At 32.3% G+C, this 18052-nt stretch overlaps 1 protein-coding gene across 1 annotated transcript; it reads right to left on the bottom strand.

Annotated features, from left to right (window-relative positions):
• Nucleotides 1–7450: 7450 nt before the first annotated feature.
• LOC122597582 (F-box/kelch-repeat protein At3g23880-like) lies at nucleotides 7451–8528 on the bottom strand. Its single transcript, XM_043770159.1, has 2 exons — nucleotides 7774–8528; nucleotides 7451–7457 (listed from the first exon to the last, which is right to left on the bottom strand). Exons 1-2 carry the CDS (start codon nucleotides 8526–8528, stop codon nucleotides 7451–7453), a joined length of 762 nt encoding a protein of 253 aa, XP_043626094.1.
• Between the last annotated feature and the right edge of the window lie 9524 nt (nucleotides 8529–18052).

Below are 18052 nucleotides of genomic sequence, written 5' to 3'. Positions count from 1 at the left end.
CAGTGTTTTCCTAGTGAAGAAGAGGCTTTCGCGTTTTATACCGTTTATGCAAGAAGAATTGGATTTTCCATTCGGAAAGGAAGGTTCGTTAACCAAAATGGAGAAAAGAAGCGTCGAGACTTTTTTTGTCATCGTGAAGGAAAGTCGACAGTAAAAATGATAGATTTTTCGAAAGAACAAAGAAATCGCGGCTTTATGAAATGTGAGTGTAAAGCTCATATGCGAATTAAAAAGAGAAGGGTTAATGAAATTTTTCCCGATGAGTGGCAAGTTACCACTTTCATTATGGAGCATAATCATGACTTGTTATCTGCGAACGAGGTACGTTTTCTCCCATCGTATCGCAATATTACAAAGGAAGATGAGAAACGTATTTTGATGCTCAAAGAAGGTGGTTTATCGATTAGACAATTAATGCGTGTTATGGAGCTTGAAAAAAACATAAGTCATGGACAACTTTCTTTTCTAAGTAAAGATGTTCGTAATTTTTTAAGTAAACTTCATCGCATGCATGCTAATAATGATGTGAAAGATCTTTTGGAATATTGCAAAAAAAATAAGAATGAAAATTCAAAATTTCAATATGCATTTACAATGGATGAAGAAAATAAGCTTCAAAATATATTTTGGTCTCCTGCTCATTGTTTTGATTGGTACAAAGAATTTGGAGATATTGTGGTTTTTGATACGACATACAAGGTGAATTCTTACGACATGCCTTTTGCCATCTTTGTTGGTGTGGACAACGATGGAAAAACTATATTGTTCGGATGTGCACTCTTACGTGATGAAACGACGGATTCGTTTAGATGGCTTATGAAGGTAATGGTATTGTTTGCTTAGAATGTATTATTAAACTATAGTTGGATACGTAATCATATTCATATACAAAAGATTTTGATATTTGTTACTTAAATTATATGGTTAAATCTTTCTTTCGTGTCTTGCGCATGCTCAGTTAATATCAGCTAGTGCCTCATTTGATTTAGGAATTTCTATTTATAAATTTTTTAAGTAATAAAATTTACTAATATGCAGATGTTCCGTTTGCTTATGACAAAACCACCCAAAACGATATTGACGGATCAGGATTCATGTATTACAAAGGCAATTGGAGAAGAGATGCCTTTCACAAAACATGCCTTTTGTATATGGCATATCACTATGAAGTTTAGTGGTTGGTTCACGTCAATATTAAAAGTTAATTATTCAAGTTGGTGTTCAGAGTTTTATAACTTATACAAGTTAGATACAATTGAAGAGTTTGAACAACAATGGCCATTAGTGATGGCAAAGTACAACATGGACCAAAACAACCACATTAATGGGTTGTACCGCATTAAAAAATTTTGGGTTCCAGCTTATCTTCGTGACTTTTTTTTTGGTGACATGACAACAACTGGAAGATCGGAAAGTATAAACTCATTTATAAAAAAGTTTATATCTTCAAATACATGTCTAGCTCAACTTATTCGACAAGTAAGTAGTTTATATTTTACGTTTTAAAGTCACTTATTGCTTTTATTAAGATATAAATTATAAGTGTTAATTTGTAGGTTGATCTTGCGGTACAAGAAGTTGAAAACACATAAGTGTATGATACCATGAAAAATAAATGTGTGAGATCACATTTGAAGTCACAATCACCACTAGAGGAACAAGCTTACCATCTATTGACTCCGTATGCATTCCAAAAATTCCAAGATCAATTCGGACAAGCAATTCGATACAAAGTTACGGAGAAAACATGTACTAGTTTTGTTGTTCAATATCACAAAGAAGGACAATATAACACGCATCACGTGAGTTGGGATGGTAGTGTTGCCAAGTGTAGTTGCAAAACTTTCGAATTTGTTGGTATATTATGTCGTCATATCTTAAAGGTACTTTTACATAAAGATTGTTTTAGTATCCCTCTTTTTTATTGGCCTTTATGATGGAGACATAGAGAAACTTCTATTTTGCATGAAGCACCCCTTGAAAATGTTGCATGCATGGACAACAATGAGCTCGTGATGGATGTAATAAATTTGATTGAGTGTCCTCCAATTTCAAAAACAAAAGGACGCCCTAAAGAAAAACGAATGAAAGGTGGAATTGAATTAGCGAAAAAGGGAAGGTCTTGTAGACTTTGTAAAGGCGCTGGTCATAACTTTAGTACATGTTCACAAAGAGGGGAAGTTCGAAGTAAAAATGGTGTCGATTCAAAACGGGCAACTAAGAAAAAGAAAATCATGTTAGAAGATGAAGAGTTCAATCCTATTTTCTCTACAAAGTTGTGATGCAGTTTGTTTCAATGTTAAGTTTTAATAAAACTACTATGTGTTTTTTTTTTATTATATGTTGTTTAGTTGTGACTAATTTTTTGTTTCTTTTTATCAATATCTGGCTCATCTAATTAACACAAAATCAAAAGGTAATATATGGACAAAACTAGAAGACTGTTGATTTTTTAATATAACACTTTGATTTTTTAATACAACACTATATAAAATGTGATCCTGAGAATCACCTAATAACAAAACAAAATTGTACAATTTAATTCTAGTTATAATATTGATAAAAAGCAGCCCACACGTACATGAGTGACGGGTATACTAATCAAGATATTTCACATTGAATTACAAAAGAAAGGGCAATATAGCTATAAAGATATAAATCAATTTCATTTAATAAAAAGCCTTCATATTTATGGAAATAATAAGTTAATTAATGTAAAATTTTGGATGCCCCAAGGGCATTGTATAGCAATTCCCTAGATATTACTTATTAAAGAAGGTTCCTTTGTATTTCTTTCTTTGTGGTTGTTTTTTCTATTGTGGGTATGTGACAAAAGAAGCATGGGGCAGGATGTTAAAATAAGTTACGACTTAAATAAAAAGGTTTCATATTATATGTCAAGACGAATGGAAATCAGATTTTCCGCAGTTGGTCTACAATACAAACCGTTAACTGTTTTTCAATATTTCCTAGACAAATTTACTGCTAAATTAATACACACGCACACACTTATATGTTAAGTATTATGCAAGTACGGGAATGTTTGCATATGGCAGTGGTTGTAAACTTACATTTTAAACTTAACGGGTTGGTTTCGTGGCAAATTCCAACCCGAATACGGTTTCATATTTTGAGTTTTCTGGAAAGTGTTAAATCTGAAATCTTTTGGTTAGGATTCGTGCGAAAATTAATTTTGAGAAGTTTGGTGGTGGTTTTGTGGTCTAATTCGAAGAAACAAGTGAGATATCAGCATTTTAAGTTTTCCGACGAATTTTCCGGCCACTCAGCCGGAGAAGATGAAGATGGTGACAATAGATAAAGTAAATTTTAATTTTCGTCCATGAACTTGTTACGTTTTACACTTTCAGTCCCCTCACGTGTTTTGCACGTGTGAGACTTAACGGCTGAAACTTAACATCGTTTGGCCAAAGGACATCAATTGAAAAATTCTGCCAACTTTAAGATCAAAATTGTAATTTTTTCACTTTAGGGATAAAAATGCAAAACGTGTCAGTTTTAGAGACGAAAAGTGTAATTTACTCTTCACATTGATAAGAGTGAAAATTCTCTAGACAAAGTATCACTCAAATAACAAGTCAACTACCGTGAGAGGTAATATTAAGATTTCAAATATTTGAAATTCACCCACCCATACAATATTACAATATTACGAAGTTAATAAGATTCAATATTTTTTAGTTAATTTCATTACATACTCTTGGTTATACCATATTATTAAGTTTTAATACCATATTATAATTTGAAACCATTCATGTATAGTTCAATTATTACTTTTGATGGATCTGTTATGTTTTTTTAACAATAAACCATTCATGTATAGTTTTAATAACATAAAACTAAGCAATGCACGAGTATTAGTCCACATCATCGTTTGGTTCTAAAATAGTGTTCCTGTTATGTTACATAGAAAAATAGGTCAGTTAAGTGGATTATGTAATTACACAAAATTTTAAGTAAAGAAATTTGGTGACCGTGTTATCGAAGCTGAGATAATTTCCGGTACCAATGTTGGAAAAATTACTTTCATTCTATTCTAGCAGACTGGATAATACCCTTTCGGTTTCAAAGAAGACAATTGTCGTTAACAGATTCTTTTGCAATGACTATCTATAAAAGTCGGGAATAGAGTTTGGCCCAACTTATACGTAGGTAGAGCGGTTCAATTTTGCTCATACATGTTTGTTTAGGTCAAGCGGGTGTAAGGTTTATTGTGAATTGTGATGATGTTTTTTCCCCCTAAAATATAGGATTAAATACACTTTAACGAACAAAATGAAATAATATTTTGTTAAGCTAGTTGGTATGATGAGTGATATGAAAACCCTTCTTTTTTATATAGAAGTAGGATGATAAACATCCTTATTTTTGATATAAAACTAACGTTATATCTAGCCATTGCTCGCCTAGCCGGGATAATAAATGTATATTAAGGAAAGTAAATATTGTTGCCATATAATGTATGGGGAAAAATATAGAGAGGAAACATACTATCAAACCTGGAAACTTTCATATGCCAACATCTACTATCAAATCAAAGATATCACATAGTTAAACGACGTATCACAAATTTTAAAACAACTATAAATAACGATAAGTTAAAAAGAAAACAAAATAAAATGTTAACGTGCTCCAATAAAAGGACAACCATTGGGTAATAGCACAATTGCTACCAGCGGTCACTTTTCAGAGAGGTATTGGGTTTGCGTCTTGTCAATGACAAATTTGAGATAATCAAGGGATTATTAAATGGTTAAGAATCACATAGACACTAATCTGGCTGAGAATTAGGGGGTACCAAATAGTATTTGGGATCACGGTGTTTCCATCTAAAAACTTTTTTAATAAAAAAAAAGGACTTTAACACAGTCAAAAATTAAAAGCAAAAATATTTCATGGTAAAAAATAGCATCAATTATTACAGGACCAAAAAAATAGAATATAAAAGTTATTAAAAAAAAGGTAAAAATGTAAATGTCTGATGGTAAAACTAAAGAATTAAAAGTAGCACGATTTTAACACAATTCTTCTCTTATAGATATAGAAACGTATGAAAAACTTATATTAGGTGTCTTGGATGCCAATAAATAAATAAAATGCTAAGACTATACGGAATTGGGCGGTTTCCCCCTCTTTTTCGACCCCATTTCACCCACTACACCACCCCTCCCAGCTGATTGAGCCCCAAAAACACCTCTAGGCGGTAAATTTCGATCGCCCACTTCTCCAACAAAAAGTACAGTATCTCTCTTTCTCTCTTATACTTTATCACCCGAAACCAATAACTTAAATACACCTGTCACAAGTACTCCACCCCTTGCAAGTAGTCTCACTCCCTTTTTTTTCTTACACTTTCTCCTGATGACGTGTCGCCAAATGTTACAAGTCACCATACTTGTGAGTAGCTTAATAGCCTAACATGCTCCAATAAAAGAAAAAAACGACATTAGCAAATACTAAGGAAAAAATTTGGGATTAGTCAAAAGTATTTCATGGAAATAAAAATCGAGTATAAAGGACCAAAAAAAACAGGGTATAAAAGTTATTAAAAGAAAAAAAAAATGTAAACGTCTGATGGTGAAAACACTAAAGAAAATTAAAAAGTGGCACAATTTTAACACAAATCTCTTTTAATTACGATAGATAGATACAGAAATTGTAGGGAAAACTTATATTAGCTGTCACCTTGTAATTGGATGCCAATACCCCTCTCTCTATAAATAGTAAGTAGATGAAAGTCTCAAGTCTCATTAACCCGGCCGTTAGAATTTAAAAAAAGTTACAGAATTCAATTCCCTCCTCTTCTTCTTCCAACTCTCTGTATCGATAGATATTCAAAATTAAAGAATACCCTCTTCTCTGTTTTTCTTCGCTTATTCTTGAATCTTGTTCGATAGATATTCAAGATTATAGAATACCCTCTCCTCTGTTTTCGCCTTCCTTGCTTATTCTTGAATCTTGTTCGATAAATATTCAGAATTAAAGAACTCCTTGCTTATTCTTGAATCTTGATATTCAAGATTATAGAATTCACTCTTGATTTCTTCTTCCTTGCTACTCTAAAGCTATATTCTTGATTCATGGGAGACAACTTCCGTGACCAAATTCCACCGTGGGATACCCACAAGTTAGACTACGACGATTGGAATGGGTTCGTGTTCGGACCGGGGGGTTCCATAGTTGGATATCGGGACATACATTACCGGTGGCACTATGATATGGAGGCCTTGAATGATTGGAATATTAATCATGCTGTTCTTGGGGGTGACGACGGTAAAGAAGTAGTGCGTGATGATGATTTGGGGTTAAACAATGAAGTAGGTAATGTGGGCGATGGTGATCACGATGATTTCGGGGATGATGATAAAGTGGTGGGGGGTGTTGATAAAGGGCAAAGCAGCGGCGTTATGGCTCTTGTTCGGGGTGATCTGGGTAAAGACGTGGGTCGGGATGATGTTCTTGGGGTTGGGGCTGATCATGCTAAAGAAGAAGTAGGTTGTGGTGATGTTGTTGTTGAAGGGCAAAGCTGTGGTGATCGGGGTAAGAAAGAAGGTTATCAGGCTGATGTTGATGAAGGGCAAAGCTGTGTTGATAAGGGGGTTGCGGGTTTTGATCATGGCGAAGATGGTGGTAGGACTGTTGTTGTTGATCAAGATGTCGGCGGTGACGGCGGTTATGAAGGCGTTGCTAATGAAGATCCAAACAGTGATGTATTTATTTCCAGTGGATGCACAAGAAGCCCAACCAAACAGAAAAAGAAGTTTGGTGGGTTCAGTGCTTGACTTTTGTTCATCCTTGTTCAAGAGAAGAAGGAGCGGATAGATGAGAGTTTTGCATACACAGACAGAGGATGGTACAGTACAGTCTCTAGAGCTTATTCTTTTAGTCCATGAAGGTAGTGTTGTTATTACTGATCGATATGTTTAGTTTTAGTTTTGCGGATCTTCTTTTTGTTCCTTATTCTGATGGTTAATTTTGAGATGTGACAAAAGTATTAATGCCCTTGACAATGAACTCTAGAATTGTTACTGAATTGACATTGGTGTCCTTGACAATCTGAAATATTCTCATTTGATTTCGGCCCAAATATCATGTGAAGTTATTTGGTTTATTAATCTGCACAAGGAGAGAAGGACAAACATCTTTATAAACTTCTGGATATAGAAACCAGGTTATATCTAAACTATATACTATATATATCCCAAATAATTAAAACAAATTAGAAAATGAATTAGTGATAACCATGGTTTTGAAAATCAGAACTACCGAGAACCGGTGGGTTGAAATTTTATTTTTTTTTTTCTTTTTTGTAGCCAGTCCGATTCATCCCCAAAGAAATATCTCAAAATAAGATGATCACATCAAGATTAAACCCGGATACATGGATACAATGGGAGAACCATTTGCCAACTGAAGTGTGAGTTCGACACAGCTAAAGCCTGAACAAATAAGAGTCAATAGACCAAAAAGATATAAACTTTTGAAACAAATGCTAATACTGTGAATCCAATTATTACGAGCATATAAGATACTAAGATATGAAGACATGCTTATATGAACACGATGCAGTATTGAAATGTCTGGAGAAATCCATATAATTTGTCATTAGACCTCACAAATACATGCCATAGGATGGCAGAAGTATACTAAATAAACTAGAAAATCCAGTTACAGAATTCCAAATTAAATAATACTGTTACAAACAGTTAATGTAGCTATACTTGTTTACTTTTGTACAAAAATGCTCTGATATACCTCCACAGAAAATATGGCTGGTCACAAGTTTCCCCATCCAACAACTCAAGGCTTTCCGCACCAAAATCAATGTCAATTATGTAAGAAGAATCTGAATAACTCTCAGTTGTGTAAGACACTCCCGAATCCTCAAGGTGATTCTTATGTTGGACAACTCTATCCGTTCCTTCAATTCCACTACTTGTAAACTTGAAGGGTTTAGACCAAGATACGTTGGTCCTCACCCATATCCACCTATTAGCATTATAACCTGAAATTACAGCTAGAGAACCTTTGATGACTGTCAGCCTGATATTTATCCAACTAGGTTTTGGCAAGGAAATAGCGCCAAAAACATGACTACTAAGATCAAATGTTATTATATAAGCATCTTGGTTTGCTTGCTGCGATTTATTTTGCACCACCCAATGCAAAACTCCTTTGACTAAGCAAGGTGATGTCTTGACATTATAAGGCAAAGGGGTAGGGAGAGCAATCTCACTCCAAGTACTTTTCTTCATGGAGTAAATAAATGAAGTTTGTACAGGTTCAACAGAGATACCTACGATTTTGAAATCATCTGTGATTGGGTCATAACCAAACCCGAATGCCACATTTACAAGTGGTACATTAGGAACAATTAGCTTGCACCTAATAGAAGGATTCCATAAGGTGATTGATGGGATCTTTTTTCTGCCGTAGAGACAGATAATTCCATAACATGAACCAACAATATGGCAACATTCAGTAGGGAACTTGACTGATTGCATTTCCATGTATGTGTCTTTTGGATGCAATCTGTATAAAATTCGAAGACCATTCTTCTGGTAATGATATCATTTTCTGACAACAGAAGTTTGTGTCGTTTTTGTAGCAGATCGAATAGAGTACTTTCGTACGAAGTTGGAGCTAGAAATACGAGAACACCATGATTTGGAGAGAGATCTAAGTTGGAGTAGGGATTTGGATGGCAGACTTCCAATGATTTCATCAACCAAATCTTCGCACAAATAATATGGCATTGTGTGACTCTGCATATATAATGTAACTAAGAGAGATGATACACACATATAGACTTAGAAAGGAATCTAATACACTCTCAAATAAAAGAAAACAGTTAAATTATGCTAGTTGTGCGCTTCTAAATGCGAATATAGGCAGAAGAGCCAAACATCAAGACCATATTTGACTTTTACTTTGAAGTTTAACAAAAAAAGGTATGGTAAAATCAGTGTATCAAGATGTCAATCGTAGATCTTAATTCGGTTCGATTGGAGCATGGGCTTATATTTCCTCATCTTGCCCTTGTATTTAAGCACAAAAACATAAATCCATAATTATAACTAAATTATGATTTAGTTTTAAATCCCCTTATTGGCACATCTATTGAAACAGGGCAATCATTAACATGGTTGAATCACTTTTAAGCATGTATCGCCAACATAGACACGTGAATTGGGATTTGATTCTGCCGATTGCTAATGCAAAGAATCAAGAGTAGACTAAAAGGATAAGAAACATATCTTAATTATATTATCAAATGCAGTAAAGAGTTACCTTTGTTTTCTTTGAGCGCTGCGTGTGACAACCGCGATATGTCATAGAACCAACTACCCCCAATAGTTTTCTGATAATGTATTTCTTCATGTCTGCTGGATCAAATGTATACATACATGAACAAAAAAAAGTACCATGAATTAATAATACATACATGAACAAAATCTAAATGAAACACAAACTACCTCAGGAGCTGCTTAGTGCCATTCTCTATGAATTTGCTGCTTCTTTCAAAATTATTAATTTTGTGTTTGGCTTAACTTATTTTATAGCAGCATACTTTGTAGCTTATTATTTAGAAGCAGTAATAACTCAGAATAAGCTTATAAACCAGCAGATAAAGAAAAACGAAAAAGGAGAAGAAATCGATCTCATACCTTTGTTGTTGGAGACGATTAACTTTTTTTTATTTATGTTTATATATATTATAAGCTCACCAGGTCCGTCTTTTCATAAAAGTAAAGGGGGAAAAAAGTTTTTGCGAGTATTAGTATTAATAGAATTATTATTTGTAAACACCAATCCTATTATAACACTAATAATTGTAGGGGTTTTACCTGTGTCTCTAGTTCGAAACCAATTGATACCAACATTTAATTTATTTAAGGGAACAAAGTCACAAACGTACGGTATTCTAAAATCCCTTTTTTTGAAACTGTCGATCATAGCATAATTTAACGAGATTTTATTTATGTGAAGTCTTAAACGTAATCCACCGATGATGTTTATTCTTCTACTTCTTTTCAAGGGCATATTTCAAACCACTCAACCTCATTATACAAAAACAATCATTAAACATGAATTAAGCACAATTAATTTTACGTTTTTTGTTAGTAATATGTTAGGGGGTAAGGAGTGGGCTAGAGCCGGCTGGGCCCAAACCGGCGGGTACACCACTCCGGGTTTCGACGGGTTGGGCTGGAGGGTTGGGTGGAGGTTTCACAAGCCGGCTTGCATAAAATTGAAAATGAGGGGAGCATGCAACTCTTGTTCCTTTTCAAACATCACAACAACGTATTCAAAAAAAAAAAAAACACACACACACACACTTTCACATACAATCTAAAAAAAAATGTCTACTTCATCTTCAACCAACGAGATCATTGATGAGCGTCCATTTTGTGATAAAAACCCCTAATGAAAGGCTTCATTTATATACTTAAAATGAGTTACTATTTCGGAACTATTGAAACTTAATGAATGATGTGTTTATGCAGGTTCTCTGATAAACGCCTAAAATGTATGATTATAATGGATAAAAATGGCACTTGTTGTGATCATAGAATAGTGAACTATTCATTTAGTTAAAACTTTTAACTCGAGTATTGTTCAAATATTTTGTTGACACAATATCACATATTTTTAAATTATGCTCCTAATGACTATTCAGATGCCTAGTTTTTCAATACAAAACTTCATTTACTTCAATTTGCCAAATTTGCCAAATTTCCGTTTTACGAGTTCACTAGAGTTGACCGGTCAAAATGACGGGTGTTACATATTCGTGTATTGTTAGTCATAATTCCAACACTGCATGCTTTTCTTTCTTGCACATTCAAACATATGACTTTGAGGAAAATACAAAACATAATAATAATTCTTGTAATCGAGTCGCATATGGTAAATGATTTCACCAACCACTTCGAGCTAAACCTTCAAATGCAACCATTGGTTAAAAGTCTTCAGATTATTAAATCTCATAGCAAAAACAATTGTGCTTCCCATGACAAACTTTCTCATGTCTGAAGTGATAATCTAAATCGATTAATAAGCCTTAGCATGACACCTTCCAATAGCATTTCTAATGAAATTAAGTTTTGCAAACACTTTTTTGATATGTATTTTTATTATTAATATTTGTAATTAAAAACAATATCTAAGATAATGTTTAGTAAGGTTTTAATTATAGAAAAGGACTTTTGAATGTTAAACAGGGTAAAAATTGAACTCTTGATCTCAAATTCTCAATCTCTAAAAACAAGAATATTAACTAAAACTTAAGATTTGTTTGCTATTTATTTGTATTCAATGATTTGTTTGCTTACTTATTGAAGAGTCATTGTCTGAAATTTTTTAATAGTCTGAGGGTATGTATTTTCATAGGTCACACAATTATTCTATACACAAAATATTGCTTTCTATTCGTATATATTCGATATTTTAGTTGAAAAGAAATAATGAGAACCATAACTTCAAATTTATTCACTAACGTCGAAGTTAGACACTCAAACCCTCACCCTCGTACATTTAGAAGATGGCTAACTTTTATTACAAACATAGGTCCACTCGTATGATCGCAATGTCTTATTCCTTTTCAATCATTGTGTACTTTTACAAATGGAGGTTTTCATGAAGATAAATTCATCTACAATGTGGATGTGTCGTACTGCCATCCACACGTTAGATTGACATAAAATAATATTATTGTTTATTTTATCATAAAATTTATTTGATGTTTTTTAAAAATATTTAAGAATATAGGTTTTTATGTATGTTATCGATACTCGTAGCAAGATCATATAAAATTCCAAACTTCTATATTTACACATTTAAATAAAAACCAGCCCTTTTTTTTTGAAAGAAAATCCTATTTAACTACCTTATCATTATTATTAATTTCTTTCAATATTTTTATCTAATATAGTTGTAATAACCTTAATAAATTATTTACAACTTACATTTCTATGACCCTTTAAATAATTATACTATCTTTTTTTACATCAATTAATTTATATTAATAACCACATCGCTACTACTGTCACCACACCTGTTGTTGTTTTCCCCCGTCGACGCCACCACCGTTGTCCCCATCACCCGTTGTCGCCGCCGTCTCTACATCACATTCACTTGAATGCTCAACTATTATGTTGATGTTTTTGTCATATCATTCGACTTTCTATTATCGATTACTTTTTAATTTTTTACACGTACACTTTTAAACAAACATATTCATGACATAATAATTTTTAATTAAGTAGTTAAAGTTTCAACGTAAATACATTAAAATAATGCAACCGTTTCAATAATACAATCGAGATAATACAATCGGGGACTCGTAACGTGGGTATGAAAATTACTAGTTGTAATTTAACACTCACTTTTATAATTTTGTGCCTCAACAACATAAGAAAGGGATCGAACAAATAACTTTATGTTAAAACTTTATTAGAACATTAATCAATCATACATGTGTTACTTGAGATGTTCACCAAATTTGTAATTCGGTATGACCTTACACCAAGATGATGTGACAATGGTGTAATCGAGTCCGTTAACTTTTATATTTCACACTTTTTCTTTTTTCCGAAGGATCACTTGATGACTTTCATATAATAAATGCCATACATAATCACTATTTTTTATCGCGCTCCGTATCTCGACTAGCATTTTTAGTATTGAGGCACAAAATTATAAATAGTCAAGATTATGTTAAAAATATATGTATTGAACTAAATATCCAAAATTATGTAAAAATTTGAATTAAAAATTTTGATTAAATAAACTACTTAAGACGTATTAAAAACTACTATAAAGTTAAAATTAAAAGTATAAAAGTAAATTTATATTGTATAAACGGAGTTCTAAAAATTATTATAAAGTAAAAAAGATATATATATATATAAGTAATAAAATTTGTGATAATTTTGTTATATGATTTGTATTTTGCAAAAAACGTATAATATGATTTATATTTTGCAGTATAAATGGCGACTTACCATCGCGGTGATGGTGACAATGAAGACCCACGTAGACCATGGTGGAAGATTACATGGGGCTGCAAAGGCAGCGGCGGTAAGGAATTTGGTTTTTTATAATTCATATTTTAATTTAATATTTTTTTACTAACTTGTCTTTTTAGAATTTGGTTCTTTATAATTCATAATTTAATTTAATATTTTTTTACTAACTTGTCTTTTTAATTTTTGCTAGCCCCACGAAAGGGAAAGGGGAGGGGGCCCTGTCAGAATTAAAATCTGGAGGCCGAGTTCGCGAAAAAAGGTCGTCTGTCGATCGACATTGACACCAGCAACTTAAAAACGTGGCAGGCGATTGACCCAAACTATTCTATGTATAAGAGCCTCATTGGCACATTGGTCCGCCACATCCCTCAGACATACGACTCCTGGGACCATGTGCCTGCTGAAAGAAAGGAGTTTATCATCCCGACTCTGAACGTAAAATATTATTAATTTTTAACTTCTTATTTGATGTTTGTATCAATTTTTAATTTCGCTAACTTTTACTTTTATAAATTGCAGACTCGGTTCAAATTGGACCACTTTATTCAGATTCCTAACCCCGAGGATCCTATCAGGCGGGGGTTCAGGCTGTGTGTTGATAGGGACTGCTCAGATCAGTATCGGCTCCGAAAGAGCCAGTTCAAGAGAGCCCACTTTTCTAAAAAGGGGGGCCTGGATGCAGTTCCCCAGTTGGAACAAGCTGTTCCCCCAGAGGGTATGTCACAGGAGGACTGGAGAGCTTTGTTAGGGTATTACCAGAGGGAGGACCGGGTCAAGAAGTCGGCGACAAACAGCACGAACAGGGGCAAGCAAGTTCTTGCGGGGACCCATGGTCGTAAGTCTTACTCTCAGTACGTCCACCAGGAGAAGGTTAGTTATGAATTATATATGTATTAAATATATATACTTGTGTTTAAAAGTATAAGTTAAATAATGTATATTTCTTATGATATATATGTATTAAATACATATACTTGTGTTTAAAAGTATAAATTAAAGAATGATGCTTAAGCAAACTGAACATAACCTGTTTCGTTTGAACAATACGGCGTACATATGTCGTTTCAGATACTCTATCATAGTAAATAAATAAAAAGATATGTAAATTTGATATAATATACCTGCATTAGAGTGTTCCCATGTTTTTCGGCCGCCTTCTTCCGCATAGCTTTTTGGAAATTGTAAATGTCATCACTGCGGGTCAAGTTTCCTGGAAAATTTTCTTTCAATAGCTTTAACATCTTACGGGGCGTAGTACCGCGATGATATTCTTCTTCTAGAAATAATCTCTCCTCTTCAGTCAACCTTCTTGCGTACGCGTAACCCTCCAGATTCTCAGCTGGATAGTGATTATATGTGTCGTCTACAACGGTTATCCTCCAGCCATCATCAGTCAAACGACCGATTAATCTAAAGGGGCACTGACATTTAAGTGTCTTTTTAACGAGCCCGCCTATCATATCATCCATTTTCCCAGAAAGATTACAGACTATCGTCACTTTATTTTTTACACCAGCTAAGTTGGAAGTTGTTCGTCGTTTGATTAACACATAACCAAGCTGCAATCCTGTACTTTTGGCCCAGTTGAACAATTCTTCGTGTGAATCGAACACCTAAATTAGTTTTTTTTTTTAAAAATTATCATTAATTTGTATACTAATAAATATCTAACATTTTAAATATGCAATATCTAACATTTTAAAATTGCAATAAATTTAACAACGAAACACAAATTAAATAGTACTAAAATATAAATATATTAATGATATTTGCCTAAATTAATTTTTTTTTTTTAAATTATCATTAATTTGTATACTAATAAATATCTAACATTTTAAATATGCAATAAATTTAACAACAAAACACAAATTAAATACTACTAAATATAAACTAATAATGATATTTGCCTAAATTAGTTTTTTTTAAAGTTAACAAGGATACCTGATCGGTGTGGAAAACCCTAGCGTCGTAGTCAAAATGAGGGGCCGCCTCTGGTATCTCAAATTCTTCTTCAGGTTCTTCTAAGTGAAGCTCAAAACCTTCCGTACCCATTTCGCCCCATATACTTTCAAAATCCATGTGAAATAATAATAAACTATAATAATAATACTAAAGATCTACAATTTATATAGAAGAAACATATATATAGAACTATAGAAGAAACATATATATAAAAAGATAGATAATACTGAAATATAGTAATAATAATACTGAAAGATAGATAGAAGAACGATATAATATTAGAACGAAAGATAGAACGAAAGATGGTAATAATAATACTGAAAGATACAACGAAAATGACGCTCATATAGTTTATATTTATAGAACTGTCCGTACACTGTGGACTTGATGGTCCACATGGTCCACTGTGGACCATCAAGTCCACAGTGTACGGTTACGTATGATGGACTTTTTGCAGCGACCCTCGCTGTAAAAAGTGTGGTCATTTTACTAAAAAACTGATCGGGTCACCAGACGTCTTTTTTATCTAGAGTATATACTATAATACTATATATATCATCCCTCTTTTTTATATAGCATGTCTAGGTTCAAAGACATATGAAGACAACAAACAATATATCCAATCACAACTAAAAATTTAAGTATTGAGAAGTGAGAACCATAAAAAAGCCAACATTAAACGTATCGAATGCATGTGTCAAGTATAATCCTAATTAAAATGATTGATTGAATAATTTTAACACATAAGTTGTGATATCGATGGATGGCACCAGGACCCGCCTTGGACATTTTAATATTAAAATTAAGAAGTTATTCATTGGTTAACTTTTTCAATGAATAATTGTTAAAATAGAATATTCTTGGTGGAATAATTGAATTTCCAAAAAGTCCAAAAGTGCATCGTCAAATGGTAGGCCTAGTGTTGGTTATTGAATGCACCATGACTATGGTTCTTAAACGCATATATATATATGCCATGCAAGCTTACACTACATTAGTTGACATGGATAATTTTTAAAAAAAGATTAGCTTAATCTTTCGAATTACTATATCATTGACACTAGCTTGATGAAAGTAAGGAAATCAATAGATTATGTTTATCTATGAAGTCATAACAAAGACTATTTATAAAAAAATATATACGTAGATATTGTTCTCTCAAAATTATTATTTTAAAATAGAGTTGATTTTTTTTCTTCTCAAATTCACTTAGGTTTTTATCAAAAATAATGAGATTGTACGTTAAGTCATAATGCTATACATTTACATTATATAATATATAATATAATAATAATAATTGTAATTATTGAGATAAATTTTGTGACTATCTCAAAGAAATTGATAAGTTTTTAACTTATAAGAGAGCAATCAGTTTTTTGTGTTAAGATATTATGTTATGTTTCTGAATCACAATTTGTGATTATAATAATAGCATTTAACTTCATAATCACAATTATTTTTTACTTTATAATTATTAAATAATTAAATACAATTTAAATTATAGCAAAAATTATAACAATATTCATATAATCACATAAAAGAAATGATCTCCTTGTTACCTTGAGAAGAACATTATCAGGTTAATGAACAAAAAACATTGGTCTTAGTACACAACATTATACGCTCTAATAATTGTGCAAACTATAAAAAATTTCTTGATTTATATTTTGGAACAAAGACATCAAAATACTCTCAAAAGATAAAACAAAATCATTTTTATAATTTTTAAAGATATTTTCACTACATATATATATATATATATATATATATATATAGGTTTTAGGTAAAATAAAACAAGTATTAAAGTAAAACAAATAAAACAATAGGTTTTTCTTCACTGAAGATCATCGTGCAGCAAATCATTGTGCATCAATTGCTTCGTGAATCTTCGTGCATCAATTTAACCATGATCCAAGGGTCAAGATCATGTACGTCTTATTTGTTTTACTTTAATACTTGTTTTACAATACCCAACCCCTATATATATTAAATACCGTTAATCGGAATTCGTGACATCTCACAAAACCTTTTTAGTTAGGTATTTTGGTGGGGCCATCACATAAGGTGAAACCCAAGGCACATTTGACTTGGATGAAATATAGGATTCGGTGGATAATTCGACATCTTTTATTAATTGCGTAATATCATTAACGTCAGTTTTTTTTTTCTTTTTGAAATTTTTCTTTTTTTTTTCTTGTTTTTTTTTGTCTAATGTTTTTTATCCCTTTTCTACAAAAGCTCTTTTAAAAAACAAAAAAAATCTCTTGCAAAAAGGTTGGCTAGAGATTTCTTTTAAAAACGCTAGCCTCACTTAGTTTTTTTGGATACCATTCAATTTCATTCGGAATAGGATCCTTATAAAAATCGTATCAATTCTTAGGTCATTACATTATTGTTGTTTATGTTTCTAACACACGTTATATTTTTACATGTTATCATATACAATAAACGTTACGTCTCTCAGGGCAACGCCCGGGGGACATATCTAGTATATATATAAATAGCGTCGCTCGATTTCTGTGCGCGCATCTTTTTTGACGGCTATAGTCCCTGTCGTTAAATACTCTTACAGTAACAGTCCCCAACGTTAAAAAATGTTAACTTTTTTGACGAATATAATCCCTATCATTAAATACTTTTAAATTAATGGTCCCTAACATTTACAAATATTAAAAGCTATAATAAGAACTGACGGATGTTAACTTTTGTTTAAGTTTTTAAGAGAAGTTACAATAACGGATGTTATGTTTTGTATGAAAAAAACTTTAGTCATGTTCACTGTATGTAAGTAACTTATTTAAACTGAATGAATTGTGTAAACAAGTTAATGTGGAGGTTTCTCATTAGGCTATGTATCAGATGTCTGGTGATGCCATGTTAATTTCTTACATGATTCGTTCAATTTTAACAGATTACTTACGTACAATAAACCCGAGTAAAGTTTTTTTAATAAGTGGTCACTAAGGATACTTTTTAAAAAAAAAATAAAATAGAAAGGGATAGATAGATACAGATCCCTATATATCAGCAGTATAATTCTC

This window comes from Erigeron canadensis, chromosome 4 (genome assembly GCF_010389155.1).
Source record: "Erigeron canadensis isolate Cc75 chromosome 4, C_canadensis_v1, whole genome shotgun sequence".
NCBI classification, from domain to species: domain Eukaryota; kingdom Viridiplantae; phylum Streptophyta; class Magnoliopsida; order Asterales; family Asteraceae; genus Erigeron; species Erigeron canadensis.
Note: the sequence above shows the minus strand (reverse complement) of the source record. Positions and strands in the feature narration are given on the sequence as shown.